Source organism: Anas acuta, chromosome 1, assembly GCF_963932015.1.
Source record: "Anas acuta chromosome 1, bAnaAcu1.1, whole genome shotgun sequence".
Classification (NCBI taxonomy): Eukaryota; Metazoa; Chordata; class Aves; order Anseriformes; family Anatidae; genus Anas; species Anas acuta.
The window spans coordinates 109,599,128-109,611,405 of record NC_088979.1 but is presented as its reverse complement, the minus strand read 5'-3'; the positions used below and the strand labels follow the sequence as shown (position 1 = coordinate 109,611,405).

Genomic DNA, 12,278 nt, shown 5'->3' with positions numbered 1-12,278 from the left:
TTAGTCTAGGAGCTGATAACATCTAGTACTGTTCTAATGCTTTTTCCTCCGGGATCACAAGGCAATACTTCCCTGCCCATGCCAGAGACCAGCACACCAATTGGCAGCTCAGGTACTTTCCAAACCAGACCCTGCACTTTGCCATTCCACAGCCTTAAGTGGTTTTCCTTCCACGACCAAGTTTACAAGAGTTCAACTTCACGTAAACAGTTCTTGTTGACAACGTCAAACTGAAACAATTAAAAACCCAAAGCGACAAGTAAACTCACTCAAAGAGCAAAGGGTAACTGCAATTGCTGATAACAACTCTTTTACCTCTAATCTGGGGATACTGACACAGCTGCCAGCAAGCACGGCAGATTACTCCTGGGCACTGGCAAAGATTCATGAAAATAGTTATTAAGACTAAAGAAGGGCAACAATAAAGAGCACACCTTAAAAGAGTCTCCTTGAAACAGCAATTTTTTTCTACATTGAAGAATATCTTTAAGCTTTTTTTAACTAAAGAACTGAACACATACGCTCAACATGTGGCAGAGGTATTGAAGAAAACATCCCACCATCATAAACGTGTCTTGGAATGATCACAGCAATCCACTAAAACTGTCACAAAGTCTACTAAAGAAATTAGAGTATTAAAGGCCAGAAGCTGGAGACAAAAAATTCAAGGCACAGATGGTAGAGATGTCACTGGCTGGAACAACAGCTTCCGTCTAGGTCAGCACTGGTTATCAGCACTAGTTCAAATGCAATGGTATGGAGGTGGTACTAGAAAGCCCAATTGTGGTGGCAACTGCTGATGGTGTGCAGCACCTTTTTTGACAAAACTCTAGCATCAGCAGCACAGAAACTGCCAACTTCCAAGACAGACTAGGCAATAAAATGTAGGATGTGGATAAACAGATTTTACAAGAAGACATAGTGCAAAGGCTCCATATCAACCAGACACAAGAAGTTGTGTTTTTATTATTATTATTACAAATATCAACCCACAAAGTTGCAATCAGCTCAGTGACAACAGATCTGTAAGACACCAGAAGCATTTGCAGAAGATACTTTGAGCCATTCGAAGTATTAGCATCATTTTAATACTAGTCATTGGTGTTTTCACCAGCCTCAAAGAGAAACAGAGTTGTCATTTTCCCCCTGGCACACAGAGGGATGAGATTAAAGCCATTAAATAAAATCCCATCCCTTAACAGAGTGAGTATGAGATACATACAGGTAAAATTAAGCCATCCAAGTGATTACCCTCCTCAGCTAGACAGGTCACAAGGCCAATCTGCTCTGCTGTGAGAAGAGACTTGTTTCAGCAGCTCAAGCAAATGTGAAGCTCTTTGAGGATTATAGCCCTTACTGCTTCACTGGTGCTTGCTCTCACTAATCTTTCATATATTTGCTAACCAGACTTGGTAGCAAACTCAGCCAGCTCATAACTAGCTATAACATGCAGCAGCACAGCCACAAAACCAAAAGGGAGAGCCCATGTAATATATTTCAAAGTAATTCTTGCTCACAAGAATTTGTCAGTGGTGGTGCCAATTGAAATAGCTCCCATGCCCACTTCCAACACAACCAGATGAATATGACCAGGAACTAATCCACCTTCAAAAGAGCACCTCTTCCATTGTTGTTGTTTTTAAAACCAGACCAGCAGCCTAGCCCAATCCACCGTACCCCACGTTTCTGCAACAACCGCACAAGGTCAGGAATGAGTGACTAGCAGCTGCTCAGCTGCCTCTTCCCAGGCAGGCTTCTCTTTCTGAAGGCATCGATGGGCTTCCTCGTGGCAAACTCAGCTCATTTCTAGAGACACCCCTCCCAATTAGGGCAGTACCTTCGCCCATGCCCATGCTCGCTGTCTCAGGCAGCAGGGTACGCAGCATCTCCACGCAGCCATCATCCCTTCAGCCTCCACACTGGAAGAGTCAAGCAATCAGAAAACTCCAAGACACATTAACAAGTTGGATCTTGACAGTCCTGGTGCTCGCACAGCTTTATGGAGTTTATTACCAAGAAGGAGCCTTGTTCACCCTCTTGCACTTAAGCACATTACAAGAACAAATTACTGGAAGTTTTAACAGATGGCAAATGGGCAGCTGAAGATAAGATCTCCCCCACTGGCTGTGTTGCCTATCTGAAATAAAACTGCCCTCATTTGCCCCCGTATCCTGAAGTGCAAGTCCTTAGTAAAGTGCCACCTCCCACACAAGTGCTGTACAGCCCAGTGCTTCACCCCACTCGCGGATCAGCACCCTAATCTGCTTCCAAATACTGGAGGAAGGCTGTAACCAACATTTTGGAGCAAGCAAGCACACTGCAAAGCAATTTCTGCAGGATTGGAAGTAAAAGTTCATAAGGCAACCAGCCTTCCTGTTTTCCTTACGCACTTCAAGCCAAAACCTAGCAGCCAGCACAAACTGGAAACAGCTATTTCAACAGCTGAACACAAACGCAGGAACTGAAAGACACAGGAGCAACAGGGAACAATGCACAAGTTCCCTGAGGTAACCATCTATAGAAAATGGCATCTTTAGGCCAAGGATTGGAATGATCTGGCCACTTCAAAGCGATAGGGGTGAGGAGGAATCAGTGGAAATAAGGGGAATTACAGGACTGCAGGGTCATCTGTCAACTAGCTCAGAAAACAGCACTGATGTTAACCCTGCCCTGAAATGCACATCCACAGCACTCATGCTGTTGTCTTGAGATAAGAGCAGATCACTGCAACTAGATTTTCCCCATCAGTTCGGAACTTCTTGTCCTTTCCTGCCACAGCTTTCTCTTACACAAGTCTTCAGCATCCCTTCCACCACACTAATCACTAATATGCAGGGTCATACTAAACCCAGATCAGCCAAGTAATGAAGATAAGCAAAAACCCCAAAACCAACTATAGCAATGTAAACATCCTCATAATCAGAGCTTCCTGCTTTCATTTATTCCTATGGCATCTTGAGCTAGCTTTCAATAAGGGATTATTTTTTATTAATTATTTTTTGGTTTTGTGTGTGTGCATGTGTTGTATTTTTTTTTTCTACATGACTGTTTACATTTTTATCAGTTAATGTAGGTGGTGGAAAGTGTCACACACATCATGCATGATCAAACCACATCACATATCAAATCACTCAGAGCACTCCCACCATAGGTGCTAATAGATGACTTCACGATGACCTATATAGCACCTCTCTAGCCAAATAATAATTCTTCAGAAACTACTCAGAAGTTCTTTCAAGTCAAACATGACAGGATGCCAGGCTTGTAAAACCAGGTTTCACTCCTCTGGTCTCCCATGCAGACTGCCAGTACCCGGTACAGCGCACAGGACGCTCACAGCCTGCTACTTGCAGTCAGGATGAGACAAGGCCACAGACAGTGGAATAGCTGCTGAACACATTCCTCAATCCACTGCGATTCAGACAGCACGCAAAGCTCCACTTCCTACCCAGAGGTACAGGATTGTTGGGAGACTGGGCTCACGAAGGACCTGGGCATTTTACCAGCCAGGTTTTATCACCAAACTATTAAGCTACATTCTTTTCAACTTACTCAAGAGCTCGCTGCTGCTACGAGGTAACCTGAGCAGCAGTCCCACCCTGGCCCAACTGGTAGAGGGAAGAGTTTATCTACCTTATCTCTTCCCTCTGCAGAAACCACCGAAGTGCTGCAGGCAAGGAAGTCTTCCTACCTCCAGCACCAGTTTAAAAGCACTAACTGCTTCTGACTGGGTGAGCACGGCAATCCTGACTAAACCTGGCACAAACACAAAAGGGAGCATGGCAACCCTGACTTAAAGCGTTGCTTCCATGAAACATATCAAGCAGCAACTGAAACGTGCAGGTAGACTGGGAACAGTAACACACACTTGAAGTATTTAACATCCCAGTACTCCTCTGCTCGTTACACTGACCCCTGTGTATGTGCATCTGTGTAGAAACATCAATAATATTCTTCTTGGTAATGTCTAGACATTCTTTAAAACTTTTGGATGTAATCAGGCACCACCCTCGGGTTAAAGACAGATGCAATCTCACTAAGTGATTACTTACATGGCTTACAAACTCAGAAAGCCTCTTTTTCTGATACCGTAACTAGATGCTCAAGGCTCACCCACCCTACCAGAGATCATACCTAGATTAACTACTCATAGCACAAAAATCCACAGGATCACAAGCATTGCAAGAATGAAGAATCATTCCCAAATGCAAGTACATGGAGCATTCAGGTCTTCAGATGACTGAGCGTAAGCAAGACAAACTCCTAATGCACACGTGTAGTTGTGCACAAGGAAATAAGCTAAACACAGATAACAGGTTTTAAGCTACGAAGCAACGGTTACCTGCCTGGCTTGACAAAACAGACTGTGATGGTTAAACCAGGACTGCACAACACATCCCACTTAGTAACATTTTTGTCTCGCTGCAGATTACTGGCCACAGCAAACGGGCCTGCCATCAAGGCCATCAAAAAGCAGAAGAGCCACAAACCACAGCAGCTAAACTATGCAGCACATTACCCAACCACACATCACATCTGAGCAACTGAGTGACAATGGCCCTCTGAAAATGCTGCTTCTGCCTTTCCACTTGCTTGGCAGTTTTTCATTTCCCATATTCTTGTTAGATGAAACTCCAGCACAAGGAAGGGGGAAGAGAAAAGGGAACCTTGAAAAATGGCAGGAATTGAAACAACACACACAAGCTGGAAGGCAGAGAGTTACAGTTGACTGCTCACAACCTGGAGAAAACTCTGGAGAAGGACATCTATTCCTTACTGGTCACCAAGTTACCTTGCACTTGCAATTAGAGTGAAGAGCCTGCGCTGTAGTTGCTTATCCCCATGTAAAGATGTAAGCCTTGTGCCAAATCCACATACATAGAGAAAAAAAAAAACAACAGGGCCTTTCCAAAGAAGATGGGAGGATTAAATATGTGTAGTGTAAGCGTGGAAAGAAAAAGCCAACATGGTCGCAACTTATGATTCAGAGTTCGAAAAATTCAACAGTTTTAGGGATGGGAACAGAGTCAGTTCAACAGAGACAAAATAGTGCTTTTACCACCTGTTTATTCCTTTACATTGTAATCTTGCATCACCCACCCTAGGGAGAGTCTGTTTCAAAAGAGTATCTCCTAGCTTTGCTTGTTTTTAAGAAACTGTGTTTGGTTGCATACCTCATGTGCTACAGAGTGACCTCTTGCTCCTTGCTTCCCATGGCACGATGCTAGTTATACCTCTTGTTGTGGTCAGGGGAAGTATGCACCCTTCTTTCTCTCTTGTCTCCATGTTTACTTTCAAAAAGCTTAGTTTTATGGTAAGCTACGCATACACGTTATTTACCCATTTCATTCTATATATTAAGCTGCCTCCAAAGGCATACAGCAAGCCTCAGCAGCCTCTACTTACGCTTACTACAAAATGCAGAAGTTTGGATTGAAGTAATCCAAAGGACAACGCCATTTGGAAAGAAGAAGTTTGAAGTTTCATACACCACTGGGCAAGGCGTCCTTATTATATTTGTTTCCAGATAGACTTATGTTTTTTTTCAGAAGTTTCTGGAGATGCGAACCGAGAAGCCACCAGGCTTCTGTAACGATTGCTATCAGCTTGCTCTGCAAAGCAAGCACGGCCTGACGAAGCCATGGCCAAGTGCCACACGCACCACCAGTCCCTGCCTGGCATCCGTACGCACACAGAGGGCTACTTGGGGAAAGTTGTGTTATTTCCACCTCAGAATTACGTGGCAGACGTGCAGCTCCTCGCCCCACGGCAGAGCACGCCGAAGCGCAGCCGATCAGCACTGCTGCCACCCCACCGCCCCACCAGCAGCCTGGCACCCGCTCCCCGTTTCATTGCGAGGCACGATGGCATCAGCCCTAACGATGCTCCCGGACACAGCGCCCGGCCCCGCGGGGCGCCCTCCCCAGCCGCCGGTCACCCCTCGACGAGGAGGCCCCGCGGCCTCCCCGCCGCGTCCCGCTCCGCTCCCCTCCGCTGCGCTGCGAGCCCCCAGCGCTCAGGGCGGGGCCGCCACCTCGCAACCACCTCGCAACCACCTCGCCACCACCTCCCGCTGCCTCCGCAGCCTCCCCCGGCGCAGCCCCGGCTGCAGCCCCCTGCCTGCCCGAGGCTCGCCCCGCCGCCGGCTCCGGCTCCGGCTCAGCCCCGGCCCCGCTCCGCAGCGCGACCCCCGCCGGCCCTCGCCCCGCCGGCCCCCTCCTGCCCCCCCCCCCCCCCGGCCGCCATCTCGGGCACTCACCGGCGGCCAGCGCGGCGGCGGCCAGCAGCCAGCCCGCTGCCATTTTCCTCCTGCCACCTCCCCGCGCCCCCATTGTCCGCCCCCGGCCCGCCGGCCCGCCCCCCGCCGCCTCGCCGCCCCCTCCCCGCGCCGCCATAGGCTCGCGCCGCTGCCACTCGCGCACACCTCCCGCGGCCCCGTCGGCTTCTCCCGCGGGGATTGGTCGGGGGGGCTGTCCGTCAAAGCTCGGACGCCCTATCCGGAGAGGCGCCGCGCGGTCCCGCCCCCCGAGCCTGGTCTGGGCGGCCCCAGCCGCTGAGGGGCAGCGCGCCCTGCCGCCGGCCCGCACCTGCCCACGGGGCGGGTCCGTGTGTGGCACGGCTGAGGGGGTGACGGGGCCAGGCACCCAGGGTTCACTCCTTACCTTCACAGATAAATAAATAAATATATATTTATGTGTATATATATAAATATATATGTATATGCGTGTGTATATATATATATATATATATATGGTCCCCTATACAGCTCAACCTTACCCTTTCTAGGCGTTTTTTCCAGACAGCTAATCTGAAGATTTTTTCATTTGATTTTTGTTTTTTTTTCAGACCGTGGTGACTGAAATAACGTCTCCTGCTATTTTCAGGAGACAAAGTGAGGTGCTAGAGGAAGCTCGGTTTGTCCTGAGGAGCACGTATTGCATTTCTACGCTGTGACAAGGCCGTTAAGGTTGTGACACGTTACTGGTAAGGTTGTGACAGAAAGAACTGGGAGCACTTCCCAGTGTGAACTGCTCAATGTAAGCCTACGAGCTCTGTACTGAAGCAAGAATTACACAATCCCTCAGCACTTAATCTCCACGACAAAATAACCCAATTACAGGTGTAAGTACTCTAGTCCTCTTTCCCTCTGGCTATGCAACTCCACTCCCTATCCATTGATAACATCGGTATTTATCAAATTTCTCAGTAATTCAGCTTATTTAGCTGGCACAAACTCTTTCCAGCTGCATCCGTTCCCTGCGAGGCCGGCCAGGCAGCAGTGACAGAGCAGGGCAGCCCAGACACGCAGTTGCCCAATTGGTTTCTAAACTTTCTCACATGCAGTAAAGCCACCACAGTTCCATTAGAGAACATTCAGTTCCACTTGTCTTCTTTTGTTCCTGCTTGTGAAAAAAGGAAAATCTAAAAAATAAAAATAAATATATATATATATCATTGGGAAGAGGTTATATCCATTTTCTCATGGTTGCTTTTTAGGTTATAGATTCAGACCCTTGTTATCTTGCTATTTTGAAGGATGCCCTAGTTTACTTGACAAACTGCAAACAGGACGATCATGAAAAAAGAAAAAAAAAAGAATAACATCTTCTAGGAGAAGGAGTAAATATATTCAGATTGATTTTCTATAACAAATACAAATTTTGTATAACAAATTAAAAATCCACCAGTGGTTTTGAAACAGCAGCAGAGTAACAAAATGAGGGACAGAGGGAAGGGGCTCTGTTTGTAGAAGCTAGCATTGGGCGTCTCTCACAGCATTCCTTTTCCTCTGCAAGTTGAAGGCAGGAATGGTGGCTGGCAGCTAGTGCTGCATTTGTTTTCTCTGATTAGATAGAAATGTAGTGGTTCGCTCAAGACTCAGGAGCTGGCAGCAGCGTGGTAATTACATGAAAAGTAAGGTACTTGAAAAGTTTCGTAAGTATTTTTCTGTCGTTCAATTATGAACGTTTTGTATCACCCGCTGTGTGAGGATAAGTGTAGAGGAAAAAAAAAAAAAAAAAAAAAAAGAGCCTGGCGGTGACACCCGTCCCCTCACGGGCACCTCAAGGAGCCCCGGGGAGCCGGGCGCGGGAGGGCGCCTGAGGCGGCCGGTCAACGGTCGCCCAACGGCCGCGGCTTCGTGTGGAATGAGGAGAAAAACTCCCTCATGGCGGCTCGTTGGTCTAGGGGTATGATTCTCGCTTAGGGTGCGAGAGGTCCCGGGTTCAAATCCCGGACGAGCCCGTTTTTTTTTCGCTTTATTTTTCAATCTCTCCGTGCCGTGCCCAGCCGTCGCTTCGTCGGACGGGCGGCGGCAGGCAGCTCGCAACCCGGCGGGCACAAAGCCATTCGCGTCCCCTCGCTGCAGCCGGGACGGGACGAGCGCTACCGCGGCGGGGGCGCCCCCCTCGCCCCCTGCCCGCCTCCTCCCCGCAGCGCTCCGCCGCCGAGCCCGCGGCGGCAGCAAAAGCTGCGGGCGGCGTCAGCAAAACGGAACGGGGCCGTACAGCCCCTTCCTCCGAGGGCTCGTCCGGGATTTGAACCCGGGACCTCTCGCACCCGAAGCGAGAATCATACCCCTAGACCAACGAGCCGCTCTCCATTGCCTCCTCCCCAGCTCCCTACTTCAGTCTCTCCGCCCAGCCGCCTGCCGATGGCTCCCCCTGCGAGCAGCCGCTGCCGTGACGGGACGGGACGGGCTGAGCCCGGCTCGGCCCGGCTTGGCTCGGTTCTGTTCCCCCCGCACCCTCGCTGCGGAGGCGGCCACTGCGCGGCTCGGCTCGTTCGCCGCGGGAGGGAGGGGGAAACGCGGAACGTCCCCGCCTGCCCGCGGCCCCCCCCCCCCCCGAGCTGCTGTGGTTGCAGCCCGCCGGCCGCTGCCGAGCCGTTGGGCGGGCTGCGCCATTACCCGGCGCGGGGGGGGCGGGCCGGCGGACAGGGCATCGCCCCTCGCCTCGCAGCGTGTGGCAGGGGTTGTGGCGGCAGCAGAGCCGCTCCTGCCTCAGGGCCGCGCTGTGGTTTAAACGTAGCCCGGTCATAACCATAAGCACAGCACGGCGCCGGCCTGATACTGCTGTGACTGTCTCCTCGCTCTTGTGCCGCCTTCCTTTCTCCACTTTTTCGTTCATTTCTGCTCTGTTTTCCATTTCTACCCCCACACTTTATAGGTCTGGCCAGGAAAGTTTGTAATTTTACTTTCTGTTTATCTTCACCAAAGGAATTAAAGAAAATACGTCAGCATTTTGTGTTCTCAACCATCAGGGTCCCTGCCGCTGGCATGAAGTATTCCTGCCGGAGGAATTTGGCAGATGGCTCTGGGGCTGAAGAGGTGTCCCCTGGGTCTGAACAGCTGAGCCACGCTGTGGTCTCCACTTCAAAACCTTCTGACTCTGCACCTTGTGGGCAGAGGACAGCGCTGCCACTTCTGGGCCCAAGCCGACATTTCCTGGTGGTAGGGATGGGGCAGGGACATGTCTACAGGTGCCTTCTGCTTTTGCAATGTCATGGTACTGGCCAAAGAGTTTGTTTGTTTGTTTGTTTTTCTAAAATTGCTCTCATTTGGCTTGTACAGGGGTGAGGTTTGTGTGTAGCCTGTGCTAACAGCATCGCTAGAAGCACATGTGGATGCCTTCAGCTGAGAAATGGGTGTCTTTTTTTCCAGCAGCTTGTGAAGCTGTCAAGCATGAAGATGGTGAAGCAACTTCTGGCACAGGAAGTCTACTCTGTCGATTGCCAGAAGTTCGGAAATCTCACAAGAAGGATCACTGTGTGTTGCCTTGGGTTTATTTATTTATTTTTGTGCTTCCCCTGAACTACGATGCTGTTGGAGAAAGGCATTTGCTTTCTTCTGCTTCTAGATATCTGCGGAGCTGGGGCAGAGAGTGTGGCAGTCTCCCGTGTTACTGCTCCCCCAGAGGACATCCTCCATTGTGGATTAAGCATGTTGGTTATTGTTGTTCCCCAGAAGTAAAAATACCACAAATTAAATTAAAACTTTAATGTTAAACTGCTACAATGGCAGTGGGAATCCCTCCTCTCTTTTATCTGCTGTTGCCAGCTCTCCTCATCATTCCTCAGGCTCCTACATTCCCCAGGAGGAAACACACAGATTTTGTTTTGTTTTTATTCCACCGTTTATTTCTTCTGTTTCTCCCTCAGATTTCCACTCCCTTGCTAGGGACACATTCTCTAAACAGGCACACAGGTATCGATATATACAGTAAGGCACAATCACTCACATCCAGGTGGGACACTCTGCTGAGAGAGGAAACAGGTTACAGCGAATGATTGCAGCCTGCCCTGGAACACAAGCTTTAACAAACAGATTAAAATAGATCCAAAGGCAACAATACTCCACAACATGGCTCAAGAGGGTGTGGGGGTCATGTTTGCCAACAAGCCTGTTCTACGCGTCAGGGGCAACACTGCTGGCTCTCGATGGGCGCTCTCACCTGGGAAGAAAAAAAGGCAGGGCATAGGGGCTTCTCTTTGTGACTTTAGAGCTGGTGAACAGAAAGGGGATATCCCCTAGACCCATGGTTTTTGTAACAGTGCCATGCTTCAGAGCCCAGCCTAGGAAGGATGCGGGCTGTGTTGTGTAAAATACTTGTGCCTGCTCATAGGGACAGGGACAACACAAGCCTCCAACTCTGCTTAGCTTGACGTTTGCTAGGAGGAGCTTTGTGAACGATGAAGAGCTTCCTGACTCCTGCTTTGGTCTCTTACAGCTGTGTCTGTACTGCTGAATTCTGTGTGGCTGGCCCCAAACCGTTCACAGCCCTGACAGCTGGCTGACTCCACGGTTTGGCCTTGGCCACTGCTGGCCAGCTGTCCCCAAGGCAACCTGCTGCGGAGGGGCTACGCTTAATCACTGTGGACATGAGTCCCACAGCCCTGAGGCACAGCAGCCTTGTATTCAGTAATACAGACACAGCTTCAAGCACTAGTCAGGAAGCCAGGAGGGTAAGGACCTGTTTTCTTTCCCTGATTTCAAGTTCTCTAAGTGCAGAAGCTTTTTTATCTTAGCAAACGTTAGTACCATGACTTAACTAGTACTCCAAGAGTGAACACAAATCCAATACAATGCCAATCTGACGTTCTCATGAGGGACTGGCCATCTGTCCCCCACCCATTCATATACAGACAGGCCGCATGATTTGAACCACCTCAGCCATCTAAGGCCTCTCCTTTGATTACATTAAATTAACTGGCTGTTTCTAGTAAGCCAGGATGCTTTCTGTCACAGATGGCATCAAGTGGTTACACACTCAAAGTTTCAAAAGAGAATCAAAAGTTGGGACAGGGCCTCAAAGTAAAACAGATGGACAGAAAGGTGGCCTTCCTGAATCAGGACTGGAGCACAGTGCTGGGTAAGAGAACTTGCCCTACTGACCTACACAGCGCATCTTTTCTGTGCCTCAAATCTGTTGGTTGTTACTTTTCACCCGCATTAAAAACACCCCAAAGTTGAAGCACACAAAAATTGCCTACCATGACTGCGCGTTTCACAGATTAGCCAGCTCAACCCCCACTTTGAAAGCATTTTATGCTTTGCGAACAATTTCCTAAGAGTTTTCCCCGTATTTAGGATTCACATTGTCTGCCATACAGCATACATGGAGAAAACATACTTTTTCTTTTTTCCTACTGTTAAAACATTATTTACTGAAGTTTGAAAACCCAAAATATTTCAAAAGAAGCTACTGAAAAGGCACCATACACATATGTATGTAGCTGATGAACTTCATCCAAGACCAATGCAGGGGAGAAGAAAATGACATTTTGGAGCTCAGCAGGAATAAGGAAGAGAGGGCCCAGGAGTGGCGGTGGTGGTGTTGGGTCCAGGACAGGACACATCAGGTCTCTCAGTCCCCAGCAGTCACCTAGGGACATCAGCCAGCACCTCAGTTTTGAATTCTGAAGCAATTGTAAGCCAGTCTCTTGTTCTGACTGTCACAAAGGTGCAAAGCACAGAGCCAGCGATCAGCCACTCAGCTCTGGGATCAGTCTGGACCTCGGGGGATATCCATATTCTACTTGTCTCCTGCCACCAAAGGTTTTCCAGTGGCTTCCACCTTGATTGGGTTAGACGGCTCCTGTTCACACATCATCTTCTGTGTCCTGATTGGGTATGTCCTTCTGAGAAGGAAAAAGTAAGGAAATAATGAAAAATAATCACAGTGCTTAGTAAATACAGGACTGGGGAGTCTTGGGGGTGCTTTGGTAGGTTCCATGCTAGATTGCTTCCTTTAGTCACTCCTTGCCCAACCAAGGAGGTA

General features: G+C 49.1%; 2 protein-coding genes and 2 non-coding genes across 9 annotated transcripts in view; 1 reads left to right on the top strand and 3 right to left on the bottom strand.

The window, feature by feature from the left end:
• Positions 1–6,401, bottom strand: part of MPZL1 (myelin protein zero like 1) — a 38,970-nt gene extending 32,569 nt beyond the window's left edge. The window contains exon 1 of the mRNA XM_068692490.1: positions 6,260–6,401. Coding sequence (XP_068548591.1) covers positions 6,260–6,395 — 136 coding nt within the window. The 5' untranslated portion in view covers positions 6,396–6,401. The remainder of the gene's footprint in view (positions 1–6,259) is intronic.
• Positions 6,402–8,172: 1,771 nt separating this feature from the next.
• On the top strand, positions 8,173–8,244 carry TRNAP-AGG (transfer RNA proline (anticodon AGG)). Its single transcript has one exon. It is a non-coding gene; the product is annotated as a tRNA-Pro (tRNA).
• Positions 8,245–8,522: 278 nt separating this feature from the next.
• TRNAP-CGG (transfer RNA proline (anticodon CGG)) lies at positions 8,523–8,594 on the bottom strand. The gene has a single exon. It is a non-coding gene; the product is annotated as a tRNA-Pro (tRNA).
• Positions 8,595–10,109: 1,515 nt separating this feature from the next.
• RCSD1 (RCSD domain containing 1) overlaps positions 10,110–12,278 on the bottom strand; it is a 39,357-nt gene continuing 37,188 nt past the window's right edge. For 5 of the 6 annotated variants that reach the window (XM_068692397.1, XM_068692403.1, XM_068692388.1 and 2 more), the window contains exon 7: positions 10,110–12,138. The gene's annotated coding sequence lies outside the window, so the exon portion shown is untranslated. The remainder of the gene's footprint in view (positions 12,139–12,278) is intronic. The other variant, XM_068692384.1, reaches the window with a different exon arrangement.